At 38.2% G+C, this 15,290-nt stretch overlaps 1 protein-coding gene and 1 non-coding gene across 2 annotated transcripts in view; both read right to left on the reverse strand.

Moving 5' to 3' along the window:
• PECR (peroxisomal trans-2-enoyl-CoA reductase) overlaps nucleotides 1-15,290 on the reverse strand; it is a 53,320-nt gene that overhangs the window by 19,632 nt on the left and 18,398 nt on the right. The window contains exons 3-4 of the mRNA XM_066345070.1: nucleotides 15,073-15,238; nucleotides 4,516-4,597 (exon numbers count right to left, since the gene is read on the reverse strand). Of these exons, the coding sequence (XP_066201167.1) occupies nucleotides 4,516-4,597; nucleotides 15,073-15,238 (248 nt within the window). The remainder of the gene's footprint in view (nucleotides 1-4,515; nucleotides 4,598-15,072; nucleotides 15,239-15,290) is intronic.
• On the reverse strand, nucleotides 13,967-14,097 carry LOC136379268 (small nucleolar RNA SNORA38). The gene has a single exon (XR_010746747.1). It is a non-coding gene; the product is annotated as a small nucleolar RNA SNORA38 (small nucleolar RNA).

The raw sequence follows: 15,290 nt of genomic DNA on the forward strand, positions 1-15,290 counted from the left end.
GAAGCAGAAAGCCTAAACAGACCAATTGGCAGGGAGGAAATAGAAAAAACTATTAAAAACCTCCCCAAAAATAAAAGTCCAGGCTTAGACAGTTATACTAGTGAATTCTATCAAACATTCAAAGAAGACTTGGTTCCTATTCTATTCAAAGTCTTCCAAAAAATTGAAGAAGAAGCAATACTTCCAAACACATTTTATGAGGTCAACATAACCCTCATACCAAAACCTGGCAAGGACGGCACAAAAAAAAGAAAACTACAGACTAATATCTCTAATGAATACTGATGCTAAAATACTAAACAAAATACTAACAAATCAGCCCTGGCCGGTTGGCTCAGTGGTAGAGCATCGGCCTGGCGTGCAGAAGTCCCGGGTTCAATTCCTGGCCAGGGCACACAGGACAAGCGCCCATCTGCTTCTCCACCTCTCCCCCTCTCCTTCCTCTCTGTCTCTCTCTTCCCCTCCCGCAGCCGAGGCTCCACTGGAGCAAAGATGGCCTGGGCGCTGGGGATGGCTCTTCGGCCTCTGCCCCAGGCGCTGAAGTGGCTCTGGTCGCAACAGAGCAACGCCCCAGAGGGGCAGAGCATCGCCCCCTGGTGGGCGGAGTGTCACCCCCTGGTGGGCGTGCCGGGTGGATCCCGGTCGGGCGCATGCGGGAGTCTGTCTGACTGTCTTTCCCCGTTTCCGGCTTCAGAAAAATACAGAAAAAAAAAAATACTAGCAAATCGAATACAAGAACATATTAAAAAAATAATACATCATGATCAAGTGGGATTCATCCCAGAATCTCATGGATGGTTCAACATACGTAAAATGGTTAATGTACTACACCATATCAACAAAACAAAGAACAAAAACCACATGATCTTATCCATCGATGCAGAAAAGGCATTCGATAAAATACAACACAACCTTATGTTTAAGACACTCAACAAAATGGTTATAGAAGGAAAATATCTCAACATGATAAAGGCCAAATGTGATAAACCAATAACTAACATCATATTAAACGGCATAAAACTGAGGACTTTCCCCCTTAAATCAGGAACAAGACAGGGTTGTCCACTCTCTCCACTCTTATTTAACGTGGTGCTAGAAGTTCCAGCCAGAGCAATCAGACAACAGAAAGAAATAAATGGCATTCATATGGGAAAAGAAGAAGTAAAGGTATCACTTTTTGCAGATGATATATATGATCCTATACATCGAAAACCCCAAAGACTCCACAAAAAGATTACTAGAAACAACAAACCAATACAGTAATGTCGCAGGGTACAAAATTAATATACAAAAGTCCATAGCCTTTCTATATGCCAGAAATGAAACATTAGAAAACGAACTCAAAAAAATAATCCCTTTCACGATTGCAACAAAAAAAATAAAATACCTAGGAATAAACATAACAAAGAATGTAAAGAACCTATATAACGAAAACTACAAAGCATTGTTAAGGGAAATCGAAAAAGATACAATGAGATGGAAAAATATTCCCTGTTCTTGGATAGGAAGAATAAATATAATCAAAATGGCCATATTATCCAAAGCAATATACAAATTTAACGCAATTCCCATCAAAATTCCAATGATATTTTTTAAAGAAATGGAACAAAAAATCATCAGATTTCTATGGAACTATAAAAAACCCCAAATAGCCAAAGCAATCCTAAGGAAAAAAATGAAGCTGTGGGCATTACAATACCTGACTTCAAACTATATTATAGAGCCACGACAATCAAAACAGCGTGGTATTGGCAGAAAAAGAGATACTCAGACCAATGGAACAGAATAGAAAGTCCAGAAATAAAACCACATATATATGGTCAAATAATTTTTGATAAAGGGGCCAACAACACACAATGGAGAAAAGAAAGCCTCTTCAACAAATGGTGCTAGGAAAACTGGAAAGCCACATGTAAAAGAATGAAACTCAACTAGTTTGTCCCCTTGTACTAAAATTAATTCAAAATGGATCAAAGACCTAAATATAAGACCTGAAACAATAAAGTACATAGAAAAAGATATAGGTACTAAACTCATGGACCTTGGATTGAAAGAGCATTTTATGAATTTGACTCCAAAGGCAAGAGAAGTGAAGGCAAAGATAAATGAATGGGATGGACTACATCAGACTAAGAAGTTTTTGCTCAGCAAGAGAAACTGAAAACAAAAAAACAGCCAACTAAATGGGGAATGATATTTTCAAACAACAGCTTAGATAAGGTCCTAATATCCAAACTATATAAAGAACTCATAAAACTCAACAACAAACAATCTAATAAAAAAATGGGAAGAGGACATGAACAGACACTTCTCCCAGGAAGAAATACAAATGGCCAACAGATATATGAAAAGATGCTCATCTTCATTAGTTATTAGAGAAATGTAAATCAAAACTACAATGAGATACCACCTCATACCTGTTAGATTAGCTATTATCAACAAGACAGGTAATAGCAAATGTTGGAAAGGCTGTGGAGAAAAAGGAACCCTCATACACTGTTGGTGGGAATGTAAAGTAGTACAACCGTTATGGAAGAAAGTATGGTGGTTCCTCAAAAAACTGAAAATAGAATTACCTTATGACCCAGCAATCCCTCTACTGGGTATATACCCCCAAAACTCAGAAACATTGATACGTAAAGACACATGTAGCCCCATGTTCACTGCAGCATTGTTCACAGTGGCCAAGACATGGAAACAACCAAAAAGCCCTTCAATAGATGATTGGATAAAGATGTGTTACATATACACTATGGAATACTACTCAGCCATAAGAAATGATCACATCAGATCATTTACAACAAAATGGTTGGATCTTGATAACATTATATGGAGTGAAATAAGTAAATCAGAAAAAAACAAGAACTGCATGATTCCATACACAGGTGGGACATAAAAATGAGTCTAAGAGACATGGACAAGAGTGTGGTGGTTGGGGGGGAGGAGAGGGAGGGAGAGGGGAAGGGGAGGGGGAGGTGCACAAAGAAAACTAGATAGAGGGTGACGGAGGACAATCTGACTTTGGGTGATAGGTATGCAACATAACTGAATGACAAGATAACCTGGATATGTTTTCTTTAAACATATGTACCCTGGTTTATTGATGCCACCCCATTAAAATTAATAAAAATTTATAAGAAAAAAAAGGAATTAAGATCACTACCTGAAAAAGTTAACAGGTTATTTCTGAAATAACCTTAAAAAAACTTTTGTATTATAAATGTGTCCAACATATTGCATAGGTTATTTCTGAAATAACCTTAAAAAAACTTTTGTATTATAAATGTGTCCAACATATTGCATGGGGCATGCTTATGCTAAATTATTTTTATGTGTATTCACACTTAATAAATATCTTGCATTATTTCCAATAACCCTAATCTGGCTATTACGAAACTGATTATTGTTTAGAGACATCTTTTTTGTTAAGGTGTGGAAATGAAACTAACCTACATACAGGTATATATATGCATACAGTTATATATATACTGTTCACAGAAATTAGGGGATACTTCAAAATGAATATGAAGCGATAAGATATCTCCTAATTTTTGTGAGCAGTATATATGCATACATACAGTTATATATATGCATACAAAATATATATATGCAAGCATAACAGCATGTAAAGGAATAAAGCTCATAAAAGATACTAAAAAATTGGGAAAACTAATTTTTTAAAGACCAGACTAAACTGCTAAACTTATGGTTTTCAAATAGCTTCCTGGCATATTGTTTTTCTACCTGTTCTTTTGGATGGCCATTTAGACAACTATGAAAGAGCTATCAAGCCAGTAGGCTAAATTTGTTTATTGATTTCTTTTTTTAAAAAAATTAGTTTGCAATGTAAAGTTTCTCAAAATAAAAAAAAGTTAAATAAGTCAAATTTCATTATGGAGCAACAATTTAGAAGTTATATCTACAATTAAATAGGAGTATTCATGGTTTTCAAATCTAAATTAATATAGGCTAGTTTCATTTCGACACTTCAACAAAAAAGTGATGTCTCCAAACAATAATGAGTAGTTTAGTAATAGCCAGATTAGGGTTATTGAAATAATGCAAGACATTTATTAAATGTGAATGTCACATAAAAATATTTAGAATAAGCATGCCCCACACTATATGTTAATTAACACATTAATAATCTAAAAGTTTTCATTGAGGCATGCTATATGTTTTTCCTTTGTTGGTAAATCTTACAACCATAATATGAATGGGAATGTTTTGGAAGGATATTTTTAAAGTTGAAATAGGGGAGTGCTAAGTATTGAGATCACAATTTATGAAAAGATTATGATCTTGGTGTATATGAGGTAACCACTGAAAATTCAAATACTGCAGCCAATCTCTTAAGAAGAAACTGTCACTGCTTTCTCGCTATATAAGCCACTTTATGAGAATATACCCCTGAGCCTCCAGGTTTCCAAACAGTCTTTCTGGCATGTGTACAGTAAACTTTTACTAATTGCTATGACAGTGATTGGAAGAAAAAAAAAATATAAAAATGCTTACGCAAATCCTGGAAATCCACTTTTAACAAGTATAATGATATTGACAATAGATCCTCCATGCTCTCTCATCCAAGAGTTGTGAACTGCAGGAAACAGACAGATGACAATCATATACCATTTTGCTAACCTTTCTCTGATCCCTTGTTCCAGCATGTTGCTCTTGACATATATTTTAAATTTAAATTTACATTTCTTGTTTTATAAAAAGGCTGGCTGAAATAAAATTTACTTGCCATAAAATTCTACTTTATGTGTACAATTTAATAATTCTTTAAAAGAAAACACACACACACACACACACACACACACACACAGAATTATGCAACCATCAACACAATCCAATTTTAGAACATTTCCATCATCCCAAAAAGTTCACTGATGCCCATTAGCAGCCAAATCCATGCCCTTGGCAAAACTCATTTACTTTCTGTTTCTGTAGGTTTGCCTCTTTGGAACATTTCACATAAATGGAATCACACAATATGTGGTCTTTTATGTCTGGTTTCTTAGAATCATGTTTTTGAGATTCATCCATGCTGTAACATGGGCCAACAGTTACTTTTTATTGTGGAATAGTACAGATACTCCATTGTACAGATACACCATATTTTATCCATTCACCAGCTGATGAACATCTGGATTGTTTCCATTTTGAGGTAATTATGAACATACATTTTGATTTCTCTTGGATTAAGAGTAGGACTGCAGAGTCATACGGTAACTCTGTGCACAGCGTTTTAGAAAACTGCCAAACTGTTTTTCAAACTGTCTCCACAGTTTTACATTCCTACGGGAAATGCATGCGGACTCCTCTACGCATTTACTGTCTGACTTCCTGGTTCCAGTCTCTCTGGATGTGAATTGTGTTTCACTGAGGTTCTCATTTACATGTCCTGAGGGACCAATGGTGTTGAGCATCTTCTGTTGTGCTTACTAGCCATCATATATGTATACTCTTTGAATGAAGTATCTACTCAAATCCATTCCCCATTTTATAATTGGGTTACTTTCTTATTACTGAATTATAAAAGTTCTTCATATATTCTGGATACAAGTCCTTTATGAGATACAGGATTTTGAAGTTTTTTCCCAATCTGTGGTTTATCTTTTCACTTTCTTATGCTGTCTTCTGAGGCAAAAACACATTTGATTTCAAGTTTAGTTTAACAATTTAATATTTTATGCATATTTTGGTATGTTTCATGGTGTTTTTATACCACTCTTTGCCTAATCCAAGGTTAGCCCAAGTGTCCATTAGTAGATGAGCAGATAAAAATGTGGTACAGGTCCTGGCCGGCTGGCTCAGTGGTAGAGCGTCGGCCTGGCGTGTAGGAGTCCCGGGTTCGATTCCCGGCCAGGGCACACAGGAGAAGCACCCATCTGCTTCTCCACCCCTCCCCCTCTCCTTCCTCTCTGTCTCTCTCTTCCCCTCCCGCAGCCAAGGCTCCATTAGAGCAAAGTTGGCCCGGGCGCTGAGGATGACTCCATGGCCTCTGCCTCAGGCGCTAGAATGACTCTGGTCGCAACAGAGCAACACCCCAGATGGGCAGAGCATCGCCCCCTGGTGGGCATGCCAGTTGGATCCCAGTCGGGCGCATGTGGGAGTTTGTCTGACTGCCTCCCTGTTTCCAACTTCAGAAAAATACAAAAAAAAAAGTGGTACATTTATACAATGGAATACTATTCAGCCACAGGAAAGAAGGAAATCTTACCTTTTGTGACAGCCTGGATAGACCTGGAGAGTATCATGATAAGTGAAATAAGTCAGTCAGAGAATGTACCACACGATTTTACTCATAAGTGGAATGACATGAAGAAAATGGACTAACAATCAAAAGAAAAAAAGAAAAAAAGAAGAAAATGGACTAACAAGCAAAACAGAGACACACTGATTAACAGAAAACAGGCTGACAGTTGTCAGGGTGGGGATGAACTCAGTTAGAGGTGGTTGAAGGACTGAGCTAAAAAGGACAAAAAAAAGACCTCACAAACACAGACATCAGGGTGGTGATTGTTGGAGTGGAGCTGCTGGAGGGTTTAAGGCAGATAATAGTGACAGACAGAAACTTGACTAGCGGGGTGAACACAACACAGTGTACACAAGATGTGGTATGGAATTGTGCACCGGAAATCTGTATAATTTTGTTATATAGTGTCATCCCTAATAAATTAAATTTAAAAAAATTAAGAAAAAAAAGATTTTTCTCCATGTTTCCATCTAAAATCATAAAATTTTACTCTTTCCCATTAGGTCCATGATCCATTTTGGACTATTAGTTAACTGTTTGTCATTTATGGTGTGAAGTAGGGTCATTTTGTACAATGGATATCCAACTGTCCCAGTACCACTTGTTGAAAAGATTGTCATTTTCCCATAGAACTGTGTTGGCACCTCTGAAGAAAATCAATTGACCAGAAATATAAGGGTTTATTTTTGGACCCTCAATTCTTTTCCATTTATCTATACATCTGTCCTTATGCCAGTACCATAGTGTTTTGAAATCAAGAAGTAATACCTTTGAAATCAAGAAATATAAATCCTCCAACTTCCTTCATTTCTAAAATTGTTTTGGCTATTTTGGGTTTTCTGCATTTCCATAGATATTTTAGGACCCACTTGTCAATCTTTGCAGAAAATTGATAGAGATTGCACTGAACTTACAGATAAATTTGGGAAGAGCTAGCATCTTAACAACATTGAGTCTTCCAATTCAAAAACACAGAATGTCTTCCCATTTACTGAGATCTTCTTTCACTACTCCCAGCAACGTTTTATCACTTTTAGCATACAAGTCTTACACTGCGTTGTTAACTTCATTCTTAAATATGGTAGCATTTTTGAAAGCTGATTTCATATGTACACATCCATTCAATTCATACAAGTCAAGACAAGGTTAGAGATGTACCTCAGGAATCACTTCAACAGAAATCTAATTTTTAGAATATAAAGACCAGAGAACAATTTAATACCCATTCCTGTTAGAATCGTAAACAAAAATACAGCTGCCTTCCCACTATACTTAATGCTTTCCTATGAGTTCTGACCAGTTCTTAATATACGACAGATAAAAGGAGGTAAAGTCACTAGAAAAGAAGATATAAAATACAATATTGTTTAATCTAAAATGACATTTTCACATTGTTGAAATTGAGAAATGTCTTACAAGTAGTGGCTCCCCGCAATTACAAATAGTACCATTTTCACATTGTTGACAGTATATAAAGAGATGGTGCATTTCAGAATTGAATGCCTCTTTGACACAGTAAAATATAGTACTTATTTTTAAACAACATCATTGTATTTTTAGAAAACAGAAAAAACTAATGTGACCAACTGTTAAGTAAAGATGAATAACATTGGATAAAGCTACGGGATCAAGTTAAAAAATAATTCTTCTATAAACCAACAACAATCAAGTTGAAAATTATTGGGGAAATAAAAGGCCTGGCCATAGACATAAAAAATATCTAGGTGCTAGAACGCTGGTCACCAGTTCAAAACCCCGGGCTTGCCTGATCAAGGCACATATGAAAGTTGATGCTTCCTGCTCCTCCCCAACTTCTCTCTCTTCCCTTTCTAAAAAAAATAAATAAAGTCTTTAAAAATATATATCTACATGTGACCCTAATAAAAAAAAAAAAAAGAAATATGAGCCCTGGCCAAGTAGCTCAGAGCATAGTCCTAATACACAAAGGTTACAGGTTCGATCCCCAGTCAGTGAACCTACAAGAATCAACCACTAAATGCATAAGTAAGTAGAACAACAAATTGTTGTTTCTCTCTTCCCCCTCTAGGCAAATCAATAAAGAAAATATATAGAAAAGTATGAGATCTACATGATCAAAACCACAAACCTTTGTCAAAAGATATAAAAGAAGAATTTATTAGTGAAAGACATGACAATATGGGAAGACAATATTGAAACATATTAATTATTTCCAAATTATTAAAATGTTTAACACAATTCCAATCAATTTCCCAAACAGGATTTTTGAGAAAGAAACGTGAGTATAAAACTCATCTCAAAGACTATAAGGTCATAAATAGACAAAAAAAAAAAAAAGTTTGTAAATGAAGATAAACTAGTACATACCACATCAAATATTTTCAAAATTTATAAAAATATTACTACTAGCTCAAAGAAGGAGAATGTGTTTATTTAAATTACCCTATATACACTTTCTGCTTCTACTTAAATACTACTATATATTTTACTCTGAAATCATCTTTGTGTTTCTCCCCTGATACTTTTCAGAACATTAGCCTCAAGATATTTGAGATAGTCATGAGATGCCAGTCACAAGTCCGGGTTCTTACCTGTACTTCTGACTGACTGGCTATACATCAGAGCTCCCCACAGCCCCCTCCTTGGATATAACAAATTTTTTATACTGGCTCACAGAACTCAAGAAACCGGTTTACTCACAAGATTATCATTTATTACAAATGATGTTAAAGGACATGAACAAACAGCCACGTGATGAGACACACTGGATGAGGTCCAAACAAAGGAACTTCTGTTTGCAGAGCCTGGAGCCCAGAAATGTGGCATGTGAAAGGGTTATGAGTCACCAAGCTGGATGTGCTCTGAACCCCATCCTTCTGGATTTTTATTTTCATTACACAGGCATAACTGGTTAAATCATTGGCCACTGGGGACTGATTCAACCCAGCCCCTCTCCCCTCTCTGGAACTCAGGGGCAGGACTGGAAGTTCTAACTTCACGGTCGATTCCTTGGCAAACAGTATCCCGTCGTTAGGAGATTTCCAAAAATCACTCATTAACACAAATTCAGCTGCCATTGAAACGGGTTTGTTATAAATAACAGGACACCCATTTCACCTTTATGGCTCTAAAGCAACTTCAAGAACTGACACTAAGAGATCAAATATAATGGAAGATGCTCTGATTGCTTTTATCAGGGAATTCCAGGGGATAGGGGTCTGTGAGCCAGGAACTATGGACATAAGATGTATTTATAAATCACAGTATCATGGTCCCTAACATTATGAAACTACAACACTATCTTCACCTATCTGCCTGAACTTTTTATGTGAGGGAGAAAAACCTATTGTGGAAGACAAAAATTTTTCATCTACCCTTTTAGGTTCTTCTGGTTGGTCTAATAATTAAATCTACAGGAGAGAGATTAACATGACAAAATAACCAAATTTAATTATATACTGTACATATTGGAATCCCATATACATGAGAGGCTCCAAGCCAGAAAGCTAAAATGAGGTCTATATGGCACTCTGAGCTAAGGACGAAGCAAGAAGTTACCTTACCTTGGGGCTTCAGAACGGAAAAAAGTCATTAAATAGTGGTAAGAAGAGCATATGTTCAAACAGCAAGAAATGGCAGGATCATGGCCACTAAATATAGTCCCAGCTAGTATGAAAAAGCTGTCTTAGCCAAGTATCAGCAGAACTGGTTTGTCACAAAGTCCGCAAAAGAGGCAAATCCTTGGGGTTCCCGGGAAAAGGTCTCTGAAAGTGCCCCATGCTCAGGTGACCTTCACCTCACTGTGCAGCTGTTAGTGCTGCCTCCATCATTAAATAAATACAGAAACATGCTGACTTCCTCAGGGCTTCCAGTGGGCTGGGTCTGGAAATCATAGACAAGACCAATGAGCCAGACAGAAGGAACCTGAGAAGCCTGTAAAACAAGCACCAAATGCAATCATAATGTCCAAGCACCCTCGTCTCAAATCTCAGTTCCCCCAAACAACTCCAAAGCTCACATCTCTCTGTAGGTCCCACTCCGCGTCCTCAAAGCCCAGGACGCATTCCTAAGAGCCCACCTCAAAACCCATGCACGCTAGAACACTGGGCAGGTTGTAATCTACAGGATGTCCAGAAATACAACCTGGAACTCCAGAAGGGACTAAGGGGCCACACTGAGGAGCCTGTCTAGAGAACGAGAGAAGTAACCACGACCCCCAGTCAGGGAGATGATGGGAATAAAGGCAAACTGAGGGCGGTGAAGAAAGAGGACGTGTGCAGTAATTAGATGTCTGCCCTGTTCTATGGATAGGTCTTAAAAAGTTATCTGGTAATAACTCCTATAACGGGCAAGGCCCCCAGTGTAGATCCTTCTGGATTGTTAAGGAAGGGGCAGAAGTTTCTCCTGAACTCACAGGAGAGTTACCTGTGAAATTACTAAACAAAATAAAAAATTTAAGGGTCTAATTGATACAGGGGCAGATATATCCAACATCAGTATTAATTCTTGGCCTCACAATTGGCCCCTTCAAGAGGCCGATATCTCTGTAATCGGCCTAGGCACTGCAAGAGGTTTAAAGCAAAGTGTTAACATTTACTCTTGCTCTGGACCAGATGGTCAGCCTATGACATTACAGCCCTGTGTTGCAGAACTTCCTATCAATCTTTAGGGAAGAGATCTTTTAGAAGAGTGGCAAGCAGAAGTTCACTTTCCCACAGCACAGCAAACAAAGCCAGAAAATAATGAAGCAGCAAGGATGTATTCCAGGGAGCGGCATTGGTAAACATCATCAAGGCATTTACCTGCAGGCAAAGCTAGAGCTGACAAACTGATTATGCCTGCTCTTACAGAGGCAAGTCAGTTTCATGACTTAACTCATGTTAATGCTTCAGGACTCCATGCTAGATTCCAATTGTCTTGGATGGGAGATAGGCACTTCTCCTGTGTGCCCTGACCACAACTCAAAGCGAGGACATCCACATGCCGGGATGACACTCAACCACTAAGCCAACCAGCCAGAGCTAACCTGTGTTTTAAAAATAAAGTTTATACCCTGACCGGTGGTGGTGCAGTGGATAGAGTGTTGATGTGGGACACTGAGGTGCCAGGTTTAAAACCCCGAAGTTGCCAGTTTGAGCACAGGCCACCAGCTTGAGCATGGGGTCACCGACATGATCCCAGGGTCACTGGCTTGAGCCCAAGGTCATTGGCTTAAGCAAGGGGTCACTGGCTCGGCTTGAGTCCCTCCCTGGGTCAAGGCATGTTCGAGAAGCACTCAATGAACAACTAAAGTGCCACAACTACAAATTGATGCTTCTCATCTCTCACTTCCTGTCTGTCAGTCTGTCTCTGTCTCTCAAAAAAAAAAATAAATAAATAAAATTTACATATAATAATAATTTGTATTAGTTTCAAGTGTACAGTATAGTAGTTAGACAACTATATACTTTACAAAGTGTTCCCCCTGTTATGCCAAATACCTACCTGACACCACATTTACTACAATATTATTGACTATATTTCTCCATGCTGTGCATTGCATCCATGACTATCTTGTAATTACCATTCTGTACTTCTGTACTTCTTATTTCCTTTACCTTTTCCACACTCACCCAGACCCTTCCTTCTGGCAACCATCAGTCTGTTTTCTGCATCTGAGTCTCTTTCAATTCTGTTTGTTCAAATACTACATTCTTTAGGTTTACATATAAGTGAAATCTTATGGTATTTGTCATTCTCTGACTTATTTCCCATAGCATAATACTCTCTAGGTACATCCATGCTATTGTAAATGGTAAGATTTCATTCTTTCATATGTTCAACTAATATTCCAATGTATATATGTATCATTGCTTTCTTAATCACTCAGATATTGAGCACTTGGGTTGATTCCATGTCTTGGCTATTGTAAATAACATGACAGTGAACACAGAGGCACATATATTCTTTCAAATTAGTGGTTTGGGTTTCTTTAGATAAATGCCCAGAAGTGGAATTGTTTGGTCATAATGCAGATCAATTTTTAATTTTTTGAGGAAAATCCATAATTTTTCCATAGTAGATGCACCAATCCGCATCCCCACCAACAATGCACCAGGGTTCTCTTTGTTCCACATCTTCAATAATATGTTATTTGTTGATTGATTTTTATTTTATGTTTCTATTTTTAGAGGCAGAGAGACAGAAAGGGAGAAAGAAGATGAGAGGCATCAACTCATAGTTGCTTCACTTTAGTTGTTCACTGGTTGCTTCTCATATTTGCCTTGATGGAGGGTTCTCAAGCCTAGCCAGTGACCCCTTACTCAAGGTAGAGGACCTTGGGCTTCAAGCCAGAGACATTAAGGCCAAGCCAGCAACCTTGGGATCATATCAATGATCATGTGCACAAGCCAGTGACCTCACGCTCCAGCCAGCAACCCTGAAGTTTTGAACTGGGACCTCAGCATTTCAGATTGCCGCTCTAAGCCACTGAGCCAGCACCAGTCAGGCTATTTGTTGATTTATTGATGAGAGCCAATCTGACAGGTATAATATATCTCACAGTGGTTCTAATTAGCATTTCTCTGATGATTAGTGACAGTGAGCACCTTTTCATGTGTCTGTTGGCCACTTGTATGTTCTCTTAGAGAAGTGTCTATTCAGGTCCTCTGCCCATATTTTAGTTAGACTGATTGCTTTTCGTTGTTGTTCGAGTTCCATATAGATTTTGGATACTAAGTCCATATTTGGCAAATATTTTCTTCCATTCAGTAGGTTGTCTTCTTGCTTTGTTTATGGTTTCCTTTACTTTTTAATTTGACTTAGTCTCATTTTTTCATTTTTTCTTTTGTTTCCCTTACCTAAGAAGATATATTAGGAAAAAAAATATGGCTAAGAAACATATCAGACATTTTGCTCCCTATGTTTTCTTCTAGGAATTTTATGTTTTGAGCCTTACATTTAAGTCTTTATCATTTTAAGGGCATTCTTGGCCCTGGCTGGTTGGTTCAGTGGTAGAGCGTCAGCTTGGCTTGTGGAAGTCCCGGGTTCAATTCCCGGTCAGGGTACACAGGAGAAGCACCCAACTGCTACTCTACCCCTCCCCCTCTAATTTCTATCTCTCTTCTCCTCCCCTCCTGTAGTCATGGCTTGATTGAAGCGAGTTGGCCCCAGGCACTGAGGATGACTCCATGGCCTCTACCTCAGGTGCTAAAATATGGCTCTAGTTGCAAGAGTAAGGGCCCAAGATGGGCAAAGCATCGCCCCCAGTGGGCTGGTCGGTGGATCCCAGTTAAGGTGCATGTGGATGTGGGTGTGTCTCTGCCTCCCCTCCTCTCACTAAAGTAAAAAAAAAAAAAAAAAGGTATTCTTAATATCGTATAAAAAGGTGGTCTAATTTAATTCTTCTGCAATTTTCCCAATACTATTTCTTGAATAGTAGACTGTCTTTACTCCACTATATGTTCTTGCCTCCTTTGTCAGCTATTAATTGACCATATAGGCGGGGCTCTATTTCTGGGCTCTCTATTTTATTCCATTGATCTATCTATCTGTTTGTATACCAGTGCCATACTGTTTTGGTTACTGTAGACTGGTAGTATAGTTTGACACTAGCTAGCACAAATACCTCCAACCATGTTTTCCTTTTCCAAGATTGCTATGGGTATTCAGGGTCTTTTGTGGTTCCATATAAATTTTTGATTTTTTCCAGTTCTGTGAAATATGCCACTAGTATTATTTTTTTTTCTATGTGAGATTATTGATCTTAAGCCAGCAGGGAGCAGGCTGGCCCCAGACCTATCCAAGTCCACATTTCTTTTGTTCCAATTCTTACGTGTCCAAAGACAGTGAACCACAGACATGCCTTTGTCAGAGGGTACCACTGGTATTTTGATAGGAATTTTGTTTAACCTACAGATTGCCTTGAATAGTACAAACATCTTAATGATTGAAACATAACCTGTAATTGAAAGACTATGCTATGCTAATTAGTTGTTAGAGTGAATGTGAACACTGTCTGGATTATCTCCCTGAAGACCTCACTGAATTAACAGGTCCTTATCACAAATGTAACAGATTTAATTCTTTTAGTTTTTTTCTTTCCTTTTTCTTTTTTAGAGAGGGAGACAGGAAGGGAGAGTGAGAGGGGGAGGAGAGAGACAAGAAATGTCAATTTGTAGTTGCTTCACTTTAGCTGTTCATTGATTGCTTTCTCATATGTGCCTTGACTGGGGGCCTCGAAATGAACCAGTGACCCCTTGCTTAAGCCAGTGACCTTGGGGTCAAGCTAGCCACCTTGGAATCATGTCAGTGATCTCACGCTTAAGCTGGTGACCATGTTCTCAAGCCAGCACCGCTGCATTCAAGCAAGCAAGGCCGCAATCAATCTGGTGACCCCGCATTCAAGCTGGTAGGCCCACACTTAAGCCAAGGAGACTGCTCTAGCCAGCAACCTTGGGGTTTAAAACGGGTCCTTCAGTGTCTTAGGCTGATACTTAATCCATTGCACCACCACCAGCAAGCTAAAGTTCTTAAAGCAAAGTAAGTGTGCGAGTTTTCTTTAATTTATGAACAACTTTGTTGCTATAGCGTTGTAGAGATCTTTAATAATTTTCTCATAATAAACTTATAAAAATAAAATTGTAAGATAAAAATATATCCATATTTATAAATATAACCAAATTACTATCTAGTCATATAGCAATTTACAATTCTGTGCTGTACGGGAGTATTTCAGGGCAGTAAATGTTGAGGACATGGAGCTTTCTGAGCCCCCAACAATGTCACTTTCAGGATTAACTATGATCTTTCAACAAAGACGCCTTGGAATTTGGTGGCACTGGTCAACTTGCCTGCTCTGCACATGTAGAAGGTGCCTGTCAGGTTGGTTTCAATCACAGCATGCCATCCCTTTGAACTGATGTCTTCAGCAGGAGCCACAAACTGACCTCCTCCGTTGTTTACCAAGAAATTGATCTTACCATAGATATCCAATGTGGATTGGACCAAATTATTTACCTAAAGAAAAATATTAAAAGTAAACTGGTTAGCCTGACCAAGCCATGGCACA

Source organism: Saccopteryx leptura, chromosome 7, assembly GCF_036850995.1.
Source record: "Saccopteryx leptura isolate mSacLep1 chromosome 7, mSacLep1_pri_phased_curated, whole genome shotgun sequence".
NCBI classification, from domain to species: domain Eukaryota; kingdom Metazoa; phylum Chordata; class Mammalia; order Chiroptera; family Emballonuridae; genus Saccopteryx; species Saccopteryx leptura.